The sequence below is a fragment of the Pseudovirgaria hyperparasitica genome (genome assembly GCF_010093815.1).
Source record: "Pseudovirgaria hyperparasitica strain CBS 121739 unplaced genomic scaffold EJ05scaffold_19, whole genome shotgun sequence".
In the NCBI taxonomy this organism is placed as follows: Eukaryota; Fungi; Ascomycota; class Dothideomycetes; order Acrospermales; family Acrospermaceae; genus Pseudovirgaria; species Pseudovirgaria hyperparasitica.
In genome coordinates this window covers 732,022-745,917 of record NW_022985567.1, presented here as the reverse complement: position 1 = coordinate 745,917, position 13,896 = coordinate 732,022, and the positions used below count along the sequence as shown (strand labels likewise).

Sequence of the window (13,896 nt, the reverse complement as noted above, 5' to 3'; positions counted from 1 at the left end):
CTACGAGCATGCGCTCTGGCCACCACGCTAAGCTACTTTCGGTCCTAGGTGTCCCTCCGCATATGTCATAGACACCGCAAACCATTTTCGGTCGCTGACATCTTCACTTCCGTTTACATGCGACCTCACACCTTTCGATCTTCCTGACTCTTCTTCCCTTTCATTCCTCGCTTTCTTTATCCATTTCCTCACGCTCTCTTGGTTTAGACGTACTACTCCCTTCGTTCTCACAACGCACCCCGCCATGAGCAAGAGACAATTCAAGTCTCAAGCGAGCAGCTCTCGTGCTGCCAATGCAGGCTTCGGCGGCGGCTTTGGCGCCTCATCATTTGCAACTGCATACTCTCCTCTCTCTTACGTGACCGAGCCTCCGAATCTGTCTGGCATATCGAATGCGAACCTTGTCGTTTCCTTCAAGAACCTGTCCAAGAAAGATAGCACAACCAAGGCAAAGGCGCTCGAGGAGTTGCAGGCGTATGTCGCGTCAGGCGAGGAGATAGAAGATGCAGCGCTGGAGGCATGGGTGCGTGTCCTCCATAGGTCTCATGCGCGTATATGTAGTAACCAATGCCAACTCAATAGATCAAATTATATCCCCGCACATCCATTGAAAATTCACGAAGGGTGCGTCAATTAGCCCATACCGTTCAGGGACAGATATCTACTGCGTGCGGTAAGCGCATAGCAAGATATATGCCCGAGGCCGTGGGGGCCTGGCTGTCAGGATTATACGACAACGATCTCTCCGTGACAAAGGCCGCGCAAGAGTCTTTTTCGCAGGTCTTCACTACCCCTGAGAAGCTCCGCAACGTACGCAAAGCGTTTCAAGGCCCGACGATAGAGTATTGCCGTAACGTGATAGAGAATGAAACTGTTGTGACACTGAGCGATGAGCGTACCGTCAGTCCAGATGACGCGGAATCGAAATATGCTCGAGTTGTGTCCGCTGCAATAGGCGTCATTGGGGATCTCCTGAACGAGCTTAGTGAGGAGGACACAAAGAAACAACAGGAGCAATATGATGCTGTTTTGAGCAACGAGAAGCTATGGGATCTCATCTCCCACAAAGATTCTCACGTACGCCGATCGACTCTTCGGTTGCTCCGGACCTGTCAATCAAAGCAGCCAAGTATGTTTGATATGACTACGTTTATACATCGTTGCGACATTACATGCTTACAAGTCAACAGACATCGTCTCCCAGAACCTGAAACATTTGAGCAAGTGTCTGCTTTCCCACGGCCTCGGTTCTGATCAGACTGGCTCGGCCCTCAACTATATTGGTGCAGTCATTACCATGAGCAGAGCATACCCGACGATATGGACGGAGCAGTATTCTGGGAAGAAGTCTGCAGAACATCGACTTAGATCTTTTCTGAAGCGCGGGAGTCAGATGGGAACTCGAGAGTATTGGAATGCTATTCCCGATTTCCTAGAGGCCGTTCCCCAGGCAGTTTTACCCAAGACCCCAGCAGATGTAAAAGATCTACTCTCATCCATACATAGCGGCATAATCAAAAAGGATGAGCCCCGTATGAATATTGGAAGCGCATATGAAGCATATGTGAGATCAGCAGTCCGGATTACAGCCGCATTGGACAGTGCAGACCAAGAAACTATTTTGCAAGAGATGGTGCTTCCTCTTGTTTCCCAATATGTGAATCCTACCCCAGATAGCGTCGAGTGGGCAATTCCAGGACCACAAGCCGCTTCAGTCATATCAAAGATCACAGAACAAGCGCCCATGTCCGAGATCTTAAACCGGCACTGGCCAGTTATAACTCGGGAGCTCGTGGATGCCATCAAAGCCTCGGCGCCTGAGCAGTCCAAGGAGTATGAGCGTTCGCAGGATGCCGTGTCAGACTGGGCTCGTAGGTGGGCTACTGTCCATGCAGGATGCCTCAAGGGCTCAAATTCCAGCGCCCTCTTCGATGGTTTCAAAAGTACAGCTGTGGGATTGGTGAGAGAATCGACAGCATTGTTGAAATCGCGAAACGGAAAGCCATATTGTGCTGCCGCGGCTATCGCATACTTACTCCGGTTCTCATCACATGTAGCACGAAAAGACATCTTGCAGGAGCTGGATAATTTCATTGCAGAGGATCTTCCGTCATTAGTTCTCTCTCCATCATCATCTCATCTTATTGCCATACTATACCTTGCCAAGGATAGTAGCCAATTCGCAAAAGCCTGGAAGTCGACCGTCGAAACGATTACCGCAGATGCAGAATCACCCTCGAATGCCTCTGCCATCGAGGAGCTTCTGAGCTCATCCGATATGCCACCCGATTTCGCGCTCGCAACATCAGATACCAATCTCCAAAACTTCATTTCTGGCCGACTGAAGACTATTCTACGGAGTGACACGGACTGGGCGCCATTTGGTCGTATACTGCGCCAAGCACGAAGACTCCTTGCTCCGTCTACAACTGAAGAAATGCTAATTGAAATGACCAAAGGGCTTTCCATGAGAGACACATCCCTTGGGGCTCTTCACGCCATCGACCAGGTCGCGAGACAAAGTCCTGCAATGCTACGCGAATTTGTGCCGACTGGTGAAGGCACAAACTTACTCCGTTCTTTGCTGCTTCTTGGTGAATCTGCCGACGAGCATGTTGCGCAGGAAGCTTCGTCGGTCAGTGCTTCTATACAGGCGCTCTTGACTCAAGACTCATCCGACCCGTCGTCGAAGAATGCTGTCTTTGACGTCATCCAAAGCGGTCTATCAGAGGCTACTAGTACGTCCGTTACCGTGGAGACTCTAGTAGAGTTGGCGACCACGGTACTGTCAGATGAAAGCTCCAAGAACGAAGCAATTGTGTCGAAGCTGTTCCCGCCTGTGGATGTGTGGAAAGCAGCTCTGCAGCCGTTCTTGAATATCGCGCCTAGGGCTCCTTTTGCTGTCACTAACTCACTTTGCGGGACAGTATATCTCGTCCGGGGTTCATCATCCAATGACGTGAAGAGTCAAGAAGCTCAGCGAGACATCAACGGATTTTCCTCCGCCTATAGAATCGCTGCCTATCTTGTTGGTCTGCTTCAAGTTCCTGACCTCCTGGACTTCGTTTCTCCTGAAGGCAAGGCCGCGCTCTTTGGGTTGCTACAGCTCACTGTCTTACTCGCCAATGACAACCTGAGCATTGTCGGAAGTAACAATCTCTGGAACGTCTACACTGCTGAGATAGAAGCAGATGCGCTCGAGTTTGTATCCGCCGCTCAGGCGCTCATCAATGGCTGGCTACAAAAGTCTAGCGATTGGTGGGCGGATGACACGATGGTTACTGACTATTCATTCGTCCATTCAGCCTTGGAAAACTTCCTGCAGGCGTCCACCGGATCGAGCCCAGCTGCGCTGTACAACGGAAGTGCTTACAGCATTGTGACGGCTGAGCTCATCGAATTGCACGGCTGGCAGATGAAAAAGACCGACACGATCGAGACTACTTGGAAGAGCTTTCGAAAGAGCGAAAATGCTATCAGGACAGCTGCCTATCTTACTGGCTATAGAACTCCCCTCGCCTCATCTAAGGTGGTGGAAAGAGCATGTAATGAGATAGTGGCTGATTTGACAGGTCTGGAGCTTGAGAACAAACTCGAAGAGACTATGGTCCAGTTGAACCTCTTGAATCTTATGCTTCAGCACCTAGACGGCATGACGATTAGAATCGCAAAGCAAAGGGTAATATTCCTGATCAAGCACATCCTTCCGTGGCTTCAAGATGATAAGCTGCCGGTTCTCTTGCAAAGCGAAATCTGTCGAGCTTTGTCTGCTCTCCTGCCAGCCATGAAAGACATGTATGGATCCCACTGGACCGAAACGCTTGCCTACATCACGGGTTGCTGGTCAAAAGTCGAACAAATCGACTCTCAAGATGGACAGGAAAGCAACATACCTGTTGTGCATTCCACACTGAAACTCTATGCAACGCTGCAGGCATTGTCCAAGGATGAAGACCCAAATGACGACCTTTTAGACGCCCTCAAGGATGCCGAAGACGATGAAGCCAGAGGATTGATTAACCTTCTCAAGAATTCACAACATATACCCGACGATTTCCACCAGCCTCTGCGGGTTGTCAACCAGCTGCTCGCGCGTCGCATCTCCACGCTTTCACTGAAGCATATTGACGACCCTTCAGAGCTATATCCTTTGCTATATGTCCAATCCAGCCCGGTACAAAAGACCGCCTGGGATATTCTACACAAACATATACCAGCAGCCCAGGAACAAATCTCCCTTGATGCCGCGCTCGACAAGAAAGATGCAAAATTACCTGACGAGCTTCTATCCCTCATCCTCGAAGCTCCAACCACAACTGCACTCGCCGACGCCGACTTCGAACGCTCCATCCCTTTACCCCTCCGAGGATATCTACTCAGCTGGCTCCTCATCTTCGACCACTTTCCCACGGCCTCACACAAAGTCCGAACCGACTATACCGAACACCTCAAAACCGACGGCTCCCTCACCGCCCTCCTCGACCTCACCGTCTCCTTCCTCGGCCACACCCGCGGCAAACCAACCGACATCTCCGCCCTCAACATCACAACATACACCCCAGACACAACCGACCCGCCCACCCGCGACGCCCAACACCTCCTCTCCCACCTCTACTACCTCGCCCTCACCCACCTCCCCGGCCCCACAAAAACCTGGTTCATCGCCCTGCCCTCCCGCCAAACCTCCCTCGCCCTCTCCACCTGGACAGAACGCTTCGTCTCCCCGCCCGTCATCGCCGCCGCCCTCGCAGACGTCATCGCCTGGGCCTCCGCCCAATCAACAACCACCCCCGACCCCGCAGAACACCTCGCCGTCAAAGTCTCCCCCCGTGCCCGCGAGCTCTCCGCAAGCTACACCCTCGACGACCAGCCCCTCTCCATCCGCATCGCTCTGCCCCCCACGTTTCCCCTCGCGCCTGCTACCGTCGAGGGCCTCGCCCGCGTCGCTGTCACACAGGCGCGCTGGGAAGCCTGGCTGCGCAGCACGGCGGGTGTGATTGCGTTTGGGGGCGGCAGTGTCGTCGATGGGTTGATTGCGTTTCGACGGAATGTTGTTGGTGTGCTGAAGGGCCATGTCGAATGTGCGATTTGCTATTCTGTTGTGGGGCCGGATCGCAGTGTGCCGGGGAAGCGGTGTGGGACGTGTCGGAATGCGTATCATGGGCAGTGCTTGTTTAGGTGGTTTAAGAGTAGTGGGGGGAGTGCGTGTCCGTTGTGTCGGAATGCGTTTAATTATGGGTGATTGGGGTTGGGTGGTGTGTGCTTGGGGGGATTTGAGGGGGGTGGAGTGGAGTGGAGTGGGGAGGAGGGAAGATGGATTGAATAGGGGGGGAAAGGTACTGGGTAGAGTTTTCGTGAGGATAGTTACTGGGTGTAGAATTTATAGACGGTGCAATGGTCTTCGACGAAACTAGTCTCTGGCATCTATGGCCTCTTGAATGTACTCGTCTGATTAAGCTTCGAATACATGCGCGAATAATGCTAATCGTACATGGACAGACAGACAATTATCCATCCATCCACCAAGCCACATAACCAACACACCACCATCAAAGCAGGCACACCGCCAAGATTCACGGCTGAGGGGACTGGAAATAGTTGAGCCGAGTAGTGTAAAATACACATTTGGACAAAACAAAGCACACAGGAAGGAGGATTTTGAACACACGTATAGCGACACAGAGCACAGCGTGACACGGGGATTTCCTGGATGGGTGGGTAAGTTAGCAGCTTAACGAAGAGTGGTATGGGTTGAGTTCTTGAGACGATGAGATTATTTGGGGAGCTAGCGCGGCTTCACTTTGTATCTGGTAAGCAACGTTAGGACTCGGTGATGGTGGTGAGAGACTTCTTCGTATTCCTGGAACATGGTGCCTTCGTCTTTACAAGGTCTTTGCCTCAGCCCCAGCCTGAAGATGCTCTAGATGGACGTGCAGAGGGGATCCAATCTGACCAGTGTGTAGGTTAACAAGTTTTCATTGTTATTGACGAACAGCCCAATATTCCATTCGCCGTTGTTTGCTCTACTTTTTCGCTCCAGGTGAACTACGGGGAAGCAGTCGAGCATCGACACACCATAAGCGCTCCCAGAATGAGACCGTAAACCATTCCACAATGCAGCATACCATCGCCATACAGTTCTCCTTAGACCTTGAAACCTCGCGACCGTCTGCGACCACGGGCGCGCTCGAATTTCCGTCCCTTGCTCTCGACCTTTGGCTTCTGTAATACTTGTTAGCCGACGACGTCTTATTGATGTCCATTCTCTTGAGCTTACCTTGTGGCTGTGTGGGCCGAAACCGAAGTGCTTGACAGCCTCGCGGGCGTTCTTGGGTCCGCGGAGGAGGACAGTGTTGGAGCCAGTTGGGGAGCGGAGAGCGAGTTCGTCGAGGGTGAGGCATTCACCACCAGCGGCGACGATGCGAGCGCGCGCACCGGAGGTGAATCGCAGAGCAGCGATGGAGAGCTTGGGAACCTCGAGCATCCTGTTGTCATCGGTGACAGTTCCAACAACTACGACGGTCTTGCCCTTGTGTGCTTCTCCGGCCTGGTAGGCGGCGGTTTGCGAGACGATGCGGGACATGGAGATTGGGGGGCGGTTGATTCTGGACATATACAGGCGGCGGAGGACGACTGCGTTGAAGGGCGAATCCGTGCGGCCTAGGGTGTGATGTTAATTTCCATGTCGCTGCGGTTTCGCAGGGCTACGTACGGGCTAGGAATCGGTAGAGCTTCACCAGCACCTTGAGGTACACATTGTCGCTCTTGGGCGCCTTCCGGTGAGGGCTCTTGACGTGGTGGTTGTCCAAATCGATACCTAAAGAGAATCTTTCGTTAATCCCATGTTCCAATCATAGCGTCGGCGCTCAAAGTCTCCTTGTCGACAAGTCGCGGTCGAAAAATTCCAGCAATTGAGCGACGAATGCAGTGCGAGGGCAGATTGACTTACCCATCTTGAACGGCGTCGAGGAATGGGTGCTGTGATGATTAGTTGGGCGGTCGTTAACGTCGTCGTGCTAATTTTCGAGAGAATGCGTGGTGGAGAGTGCGGCCTCGCTTACGGAGTTTCTTTTCGCCGCTAAGAAACCTCAGCGCCAAGCAATCGACCCGCAGCCAATCATTGCCGTTGTAGCCACCTCAAGACGCCACAACGACAGAGTGCATGCGCATGAGGATGCATCGTCTTGCTACATGTGGTCCTGTATTGAATGCCTAACCTGTTTCTTATTGCACTTGCACCGATATTGATGCTTCTCAAGAGCAATTGAGTAACACTGTAGGAATAAAGGTGGTCACGTCGCGAGACTCAGTGCACTAGCCACATCCGATCAAGTTTTTCGATCACTTCATTTTATATCTTCTCTCCCCGCATCAAAGCGAGGGACTCGATATTGATTCCACAAATCAAACTCTTCAATCAAGAAACATGAACTCCAAAGTTGGTGTCCTGGGAGGTCAGCTATCATCAACATTCTGCCAAACACACATTGACACCTCGTACAGGCGGCCAACTAGGGCGCATGCTAGTCGAGGCTGCAAACCGACTCAACATACAAGTGAACATATTGGACGCCCAGAACGCGCCCGCAAAGCAAATCAGCAACCATCCAGGACACATCGAAGGCTCGTTCAAGGACGCAGCAGCTATCGAGAAGTTGGCCAAGACATGTGACGTGGTAACGGTGGAGATTGAGCATGTCGACGCCGACGTACTCGCCGAGATTTCCACAAGTGTAAAGGTGGAGCCGTCACCAAAGACGTTGCAGATTATCAAGGATAAGTATGCGCAAAAAGTGCATTTGCAGAAGTTTGGAATCCCGACTGCAGAGTCTGTTGAAGTCACTGGTACAGACGAAGCTAGCCAGATCACCGAGCTTGAAGCTATTGGGGGCAAGATTGGGTACCCGTTCATGCTGAAGTCTAAGACTGAGGCTTATGATGGCAAGGGTAACTATCCTGTCAAGTCGGCTGAAGAGCTGAAGCCTGCTGTGAATGCGCTTGGGAAAGGGAGCAGGCCGCTGTACGCAGAGAAATGGGCCAACTTCACCAAGGAACTGGCGGTCATGGTCGTCAAGACAAAAGATGGTGTACTAGCGTACCCGACAGTTGAGACAGTGCACGAGGACAGCATATGCAAACTGGTGTTTGCGCCTGCGAGAGTACCAGAAGGCATACGCGAGAAGGCAGAAGAGCTCGCGCGGAAAACGATCGCAGCGTTCGACGGCAAGGGCGTGTTTGGAGTGGAGATGTTTTTGTTAGACGATGGAGAGCTTTTGATTAACGAAATTGCTCCCAGGCCTCATAACTCTGGACATTACACTATTGAGGCTTGCCCGCTGAGCCAGTACGACGCACATCTACGGGCGATCCTCGATCTTCCAATCCCGGTCGAAAGTCTGAAAATGAGGGAGCCTGCGATCATGCTTAACATCTTGGGTGGACAGACGCCGGATTCGCACATCAAGGTTGCGGAAGTCGCGCTGTCCAACCCCCGGACAAGCGTACATCTATATGGCAAGGGAGAGGCCAGGAAAGGGAGGAAGATGGGGCATTTGACAGTCACAGCACCGACAATGGCAGAGGCAGAAAAGCACATTACACCCTTGATCGAGGCGGTCGATGCCCAGAAAGGGGTAGAGACCAAGTCCATACTGTCAGCACCCAAAGGCAGCCCCGAGGTGGCCGTGATATGCGGATCCGACTCTGACCTGCCGGTGCTCAAGGCCGGCTTTGAGATTCTGGAGAAGCTTCAGATCCCATACTACTGCGGCGTCGTCTCGGCACACCGGACGCCAGACCGCATGGTAGAGTTTGCCAAGGCTGCAAAGTCGAAAGGCTTCAAGGTGATTATTGCAGCAGCAGGCGGTGCAGCCCACCTGCCCGGCATGACGGCATCAGACACTTCGCTGCCCGTCATAGGAGTGCCGGTCAAGGCAAGTTCATTGGACGGCTGGGACAGTGTGGTGAGCATGACACAGATGCCGCGAGGAACACCTGTGGCCACGGTGGTAAGTGACAGGCTGCCTGTAGCGTGTAGTTTCGATATATTGACTCTATCTCAGGGCGTCAACAACTCTACCAACGCTGCTCTTCTCGCGGCGCGAATACTCGGCGTTTCCGATGCCGCCATCCAACAGCGCGTTCGTGACTTTGCAAAGAACAACGAAAAGGAGGTTCTAGCGAAGAACGCGCGCCTGGAGGAGATTGGACCTCTGGCATATCTGTGCAAAGACTGATGGAGACTACCAAGTGCTGCCATCCTCAGTGCAAGAAAGATACCCAAAAGCATTGCCATGTATGTTTAGAAGAAGCGACCAAAAATAGACGATATCGATAGCTGCTGCAGGACTAACGAATTCACACTGCGGGAAATTCACTACTCATCATACAGGGCATTCTGATTGGCTCGCATGGACGATCAGATAGAGTTTGAGCAGGCAGCAAGGCTGACATGACTCGGCCGAGGCTCGAGCCGTTTGTCCAATAAGCTAATTTCAGCCTTGCGGAGACCGATCTGGGCAATCCGCCGTTCCCATTGGTGCATCTGCAAGCCGAGACTCGGAAAAGCCATTGTGAGATTGGCGGCGTTGCTATAGTCAGCAAACAACACACCACGATGCAAGTCCGAAGGGTTAGATTCCAACTTTTAGGCTGACGGACGGGGGTGCGCGTGCCCGCGTCTTGTCTTTTCTCTTTTCCCTCTTCTTCTTCCTCTTCTTCCTCGTCGTCTCCGTCCGTTCGCTCTTCGTCGTCTCCTATCCTATATCTTTTCTTTCGTTACTTGGTGTTTTCGTCCATTCGTTTCAGATCTTGTACACGGTACATACGTAAGAGGGAGAAAGGAGAAGGACAAAAGCGATGGCGGACACAATCTCCACCGCGCCCGCGACCACGGCGCCCACTGAGCAGCAGTCTTCACATCGGCCTGTCTCACCACTCGAACCTCCACCAGAAGCAGCAGCACACACTCCCTCACCAGAACCCCAAGACCGATCAACATCCGCCAGCCAACCTCCTCCTCCTCCTCCTCCTGCAGCAGCAGCTCCTCCTCCAACCCAGTCCTCTCCACTCCACCCTCCTCCACCCCACGCCCAAGCCCAAACATACATCCCCCCTCCCACCCCCCAACTCACCCACCGCGAGAAACTCACCACGGCGGACAAACACTGGCCCTGGAAAACCGGCCTCCGCACCGTCCTCCTCCTCACCGCCATCATCGGCCTCGGCACCACCGCCGCCGCAACCGTATCCTCCCAACACACCCACCACTACTACGGCTCCTCCTGGGCCATCGTCTGGGGCCTCGTCACCGTCCGTCCCCCCTTGAACCCCATCCATCCCCCAAACCTCCAGCTAACACCAACCCCCCAGTTCTCCGCCACAACAATCTACACCCTCATCCTCCTCCCCACCTTCCTCGTCCGCGCCCGCGCCCCTCACCCCGGCGCCCTCGTCGCAACAGACCTCCTCCACTGGCTCGCCTACATCTTCACCGCCCTCCTCCTCACCTACGCCGCCGCACGCGCCCTCGCCTTCGGCGCAGACGGCTTCATCTCAAACTACTACGGCAGCTCCTACGGCGAATACACCCTCGCGCAAAACGGCACCTGGGTCTGGAACGCCACGGCGTATGCTTCCTACTACAACTCCGACTACACGCGCGGCTGCGAGCATAACTCCACTGGCACCAGTACATACTACACCTCCCCGTCCCCGTATTCGTATGACGACGACGACACCAGCTTCGCTACCTGCGCCGCGCAGGACGCATATGTTAATACCCTCTGGAATACACGGCATACCCGGCAGAACACGCTTCTCACGGCGGCCGTGTGCCAGTGGCTTGCGCTGGGACTACACTTTATCCTCTTCGTCTGGGCGTGCGTGGATACGCATAGGCGCAATGCGGCGCGCACGAGCACGCAGGCGGAGGTGTTGGCGAGTCGGATCGTGGGGAATATGGTGCGGCAGGGGGTGGTTGTGCCGGTTGGGTATGCCGGGGGTGGGGTTGGTGGTGGGTATGTGCCTATGCGGGATATGAGTGCGGGTGGGAATGGGAATGGGAATGGGAAGGGCTGGAATAATGGGGTTGATCCGAGGGTTTATGGGTGGCAGCAGCCGTCGCAGCAGAGTGGGAGTGCGCCGGCGTGGTATAATGCTGAGGGGTATGGGATGCAGGGACAGCAGCAGTGGCCGTTACCAGAAGCAATACATGCGCGCGACGCACAGGCAGCGCAGATGAATATACCGGCTGGCAAGGCGGTGTACAGATGACGGCGGGAGCGCGTTGGATCTTTGTGATATCCTTTATTTATCTGTCCGTAGAGAGAGAAAGATGCGGTGTAATGTATGTATGGAGGTGGAGATGGTAGATGGAGATGCAGATGGAGATGCAGATGGACATGGAGATGGTATGATACCCCCTTAAAACCTCACACCTACACATACTCAAACACAATCAAACACAATCAAAAAACATGACAAAAAACACCTATCAATCCGTTCTATTCCTTCTGCTCCATTACTTAGTTACTCAGTTACTTCCTCCAGTCAACCCATACCAGTCCAGTCCAGCCCCCTCCTCCTCCTCTAGTTTATACTTCTTTCTATCAGAATTTATGGAAAAGCCAAAAAAACATACAACGCAGGACGAACGACCATGACAGCGCGTATGAAATGTTAGAAACGCCTGCTATGTGGATAGTACGTGTCAAAGAGACTGATGCTTTGTTCGTTTCTATTGTTTCCTTGTTTCAATGCATACATGTAAGAAATGAAAATTCTAAAAAGGGGAGCTAGCGAAGAGATGGGTAGAAGGGATGGAGGGTTAGGGAGACAAAATGACAAAATGACAGAGTGACAAACGACAAAGTAACAAACGACAAAGTGACAAAACGACAAAGTAACAAACGACAAAGGGACAAACGACAAAGGGACAAACGACAAAGGAACAGGACAAAGTGACAAAATGACAAAGTGACAAACGACAAAGTGACAAACGACAAAGGAACAGGACAAAAGCCAACAGGACAAAAGTCAACAGGACAAAAGTCAAAACTCAAAACTCAAATAACCAAAAGCCAAATAGCCAACAACCCAAAAGCTAACAAAAAACGAACAAAAAAACACACCACGTTCCACAAAAGCTCACTCGCATCTACTCTACTCTAATGCACAACAACACAAACAAAAAGGAAACATCGCGAGAGCCAGGAGCGCTGCTAGCTATATAATATAATATAGCTGTGAAAACATGGCATGGCATGATTCCGTCTTTCTTCCGTCTTCCGTCCTCCTTTCTCCGTAAGACCACGACTACTACTCCTCGTTCTTCTCCGCACTGTGGAGAATATGCTTTTTTGTGTTCTGCCTCCCAGCAGGCAAGCAAGCAAGCAAGCAAACAAACATGCAAACGAACAAAGAAACATGCATCCATTCGACAAAAAAAAAACACACAACGGTCTATACCAACGCCTTTCCCCCCAAACCCATTTTCTCCTTATACCTCTATGCTTCTACCTCTACCACCACCACCACCCACCCCCTCAACCCCCTCACCCTCACCCCCCCACCCTCACACCCCCTCATCCCCCCCCTCACCACCATCACCCCCTCCATCACAACCCCTCATCACCCTCATCCCGCACCTTCAACGCCAAGATCCAATCGCGCGTAAACTCAAAGCTCAACCAGCTACTCGCCATACTCGGCGCGACCTTGAGCAGATTAGGCACAATGCCCTTGTACATACCCCTGACACCCTCCTGAGCAATGATCTTGCGGATCGCGTCCACGATGCCGTTGTAGTGCAGTTCCATGCCGGACATGGTGTTGATCTGGAAGCGGCGGCGGAGGACGTCGCTGGTTTGGGGGATTGGGAGTTAGTTTGTTGACTGGTTTACGGGCTCCGGGGTTTGCGGAAAGGGGGGGTAGTCTTACAATGGATACGTGCACGTCTGCGCAATCGCGCCCGACACAGCGCCCGCAGCAAGCTTGCCCGCAGACGAGGGATCGCGTGCGCCCTCGGGGGTAAAGTACGCGCGCGCAGACTCGTAGACCATGAAGTTGAGCCCGACATAGGGCGCGACGCCAGCAACGGTGGGCAGGATGCCGCGGTACAGACCCTTGACGCCGCCTTCGGTCCTGTACATTGTGCCCATCAGGCTCCACATGCCCGGCAGCTTCCTGCGGCGTGCCTCGATGGCCTCCTTTGTCATCTTCAGCGACTCGAACGAGGCGGACTGGATGGAGAGACGGGTGCGGACAATGTCGAGCGGGTAGGTGAAGGTGACGGAGGTGATTCCCGCGCAGCCGCCGCAGACGAGGCGCTGGTAGGGCCCGAGGTTTGCGCCGGGCGAGTCTTCGAAGAACTGGAGTGCTGCTGTGTTAGCGGAGGTCGGATCAACGACCTGCAACGCACGCCGGGGCGGAACATGTTGTACGCACCCGTTTGTAGAAGTTGTATGCGCCAAACTGGACGGCCGAGTAGGGGACGATGCGAATGCAATTAGTGCCGTTGCCGGCCATGAAGCCGCGCAGGCCCTCCTCTCTCCACATCTTGCCTAGGGCCTTGGGCACCGACATCTTGTACTCGGTGCGGCCGACGCTCTGGACCTGGAAGAGGATCTTGAGTCTCTCGAGCGGCGAGACGACGGTGCGGGAGACTGCGCCGGCCACGCCGCCGGCTGTGAAGGCGGCGAAGACGGGCTGCGCGACAGTCTGGCGGATCTGCCGCATGCGGTTCGGCGGGGCGACTGGGCTCGACATGTCTGACGGTATCTATAACGGACGAAAAAGCGGGTTAGCAAAAGTGTCGTTTTTCCGGCTGGGAGTGTACAATCAATGTCTGCGAGCCACGAGTCTGCTCTTTTGCGCGACAGTCCGCATGAGCTCGTG

The 13,896-nt window shown here is 53.4% G+C and overlaps 5 protein-coding genes across 5 annotated transcripts; 3 read left to right on the top strand and 2 right to left on the bottom strand.

Annotated features, from left to right (window-relative positions):
• Nucleotides 1-111: 111 nt before the first annotated feature.
• Nucleotides 112-5,255, top strand: EJ05DRAFT_514744 (uncharacterized protein). Its single transcript, XM_033748560.1, has 3 exons — nucleotides 112-523; nucleotides 583-1,129; nucleotides 1,191-5,255. The coding sequence occupies exons 1-3, from the start codon at nucleotides 245-247 to the stop codon at nucleotides 5,240-5,242; spliced, it is 4,878 nt and encodes a 1,625-aa protein (XP_033596268.1). The 5' UTR covers nucleotides 112-244; the 3' UTR covers nucleotides 5,243-5,255.
• Nucleotides 5,256-6,144: 889 nt separating this feature from the next.
• EJ05DRAFT_504893 (ribosomal protein L18e) lies at nucleotides 6,145-6,953 on the bottom strand (the record flags this gene model as incomplete). Its single annotated transcript, XM_033747631.1, has 4 exons — nucleotides 6,145-6,222; nucleotides 6,278-6,660; nucleotides 6,713-6,828; nucleotides 6,886-6,953. The coding sequence occupies 4 exons, from the start codon at nucleotides 6,951-6,953 to the stop codon at nucleotides 6,145-6,147; spliced, it is 645 nt and encodes a 214-aa protein (XP_033596267.1).
• Nucleotides 6,954-7,135: 182 nt separating this feature from the next.
• EJ05DRAFT_480272 (phosphoribosylaminoimidazole carboxylase) lies at nucleotides 7,136-9,394 on the top strand. Its single transcript, XM_033744844.1, has 3 exons — nucleotides 7,136-7,454; nucleotides 7,504-9,008; nucleotides 9,063-9,394. Exons 1-3 carry the CDS (start codon nucleotides 7,427-7,429, stop codon nucleotides 9,234-9,236), a joined length of 1,707 nt encoding a protein of 568 aa, XP_033596266.1. The 5' UTR covers nucleotides 7,136-7,426; the 3' UTR covers nucleotides 9,237-9,394.
• Nucleotides 9,395-9,609: 215 nt separating this feature from the next.
• On the top strand, nucleotides 9,610-11,489 carry EJ05DRAFT_480271 (uncharacterized protein). Its single transcript, XM_033744843.1, has 2 exons — nucleotides 9,610-10,311; nucleotides 10,372-11,489. Exons 1-2 carry the CDS (start codon nucleotides 9,859-9,861, stop codon nucleotides 11,272-11,274), a joined length of 1,356 nt encoding a protein of 451 aa, XP_033596265.1. The 5' UTR covers nucleotides 9,610-9,858; the 3' UTR covers nucleotides 11,275-11,489.
• A 1,128-nt stretch (nucleotides 11,490-12,617) lies between these two features.
• EJ05DRAFT_444591 (mitochondrial carrier protein-like protein) lies at nucleotides 12,618-13,737 on the bottom strand (the record flags this gene model as incomplete). Its single annotated transcript, XM_033742130.1, has 3 exons — nucleotides 12,618-12,861; nucleotides 12,940-13,370; nucleotides 13,447-13,737. The coding sequence occupies 3 exons, from the start codon at nucleotides 13,735-13,737 to the stop codon at nucleotides 12,618-12,620; spliced, it is 966 nt and encodes a 321-aa protein (XP_033596264.1).
• Between the last annotated feature and the right edge of the window lie 159 nt (nucleotides 13,738-13,896).

What these genes read in the sequence shown, in the direction of transcription:
- EJ05DRAFT_514744 (XM_033748560.1), top strand. Translation starts at nt 245, where the DNA reads ATGAGCAAGAGACAATTCAAGTCTCAAGCGAGCAGCTCTCGTGCTGCC. An exon ending in ATGCAGCGCTGGAGGCATGG is followed by an intron (nt 524 to 582) that starts GTGCGTGTCCTC and finishes CCAACTCAATAG; the next exon opens with ATCAAATTATATCCCCGCAC. An exon ending in CTGTCAATCAAAGCAGCCAA is followed by an intron (nt 1,130 to 1,190) that starts GTATGTTTGATA and finishes ACAAGTCAACAG; the next exon opens with ACATCGTCTCCCAGAACCTG.
- EJ05DRAFT_480272 (XM_033744844.1), top strand. Translation starts at nt 7,427, where the DNA reads ATGAACTCCAAAGTTGGTGTCCTGGGAG. An exon ending in CAAAGTTGGTGTCCTGGGAG is followed by an intron (nt 7,455 to 7,503) that starts GTCAGCTATCAT and finishes CACCTCGTACAG; the next exon opens with GCGGCCAACTAGGGCGCATG. An exon ending in GAACACCTGTGGCCACGGTG is followed by an intron (nt 9,009 to 9,062) that starts GTAAGTGACAGG and finishes ACTCTATCTCAG; the next exon opens with GGCGTCAACAACTCTACCAA.
- EJ05DRAFT_480271 (XM_033744843.1), top strand. Translation starts at nt 9,859, where the DNA reads ATGGCGGACACAATCTCCACCGCGCCCGCGACCACGGCGCCCACTGAG. An exon ending in TCGTCTGGGGCCTCGTCACC is followed by an intron (nt 10,312 to 10,371) that starts GTCCGTCCCCCC and finishes CCAACCCCCCAG; the next exon opens with TTCTCCGCCACAACAATCTA.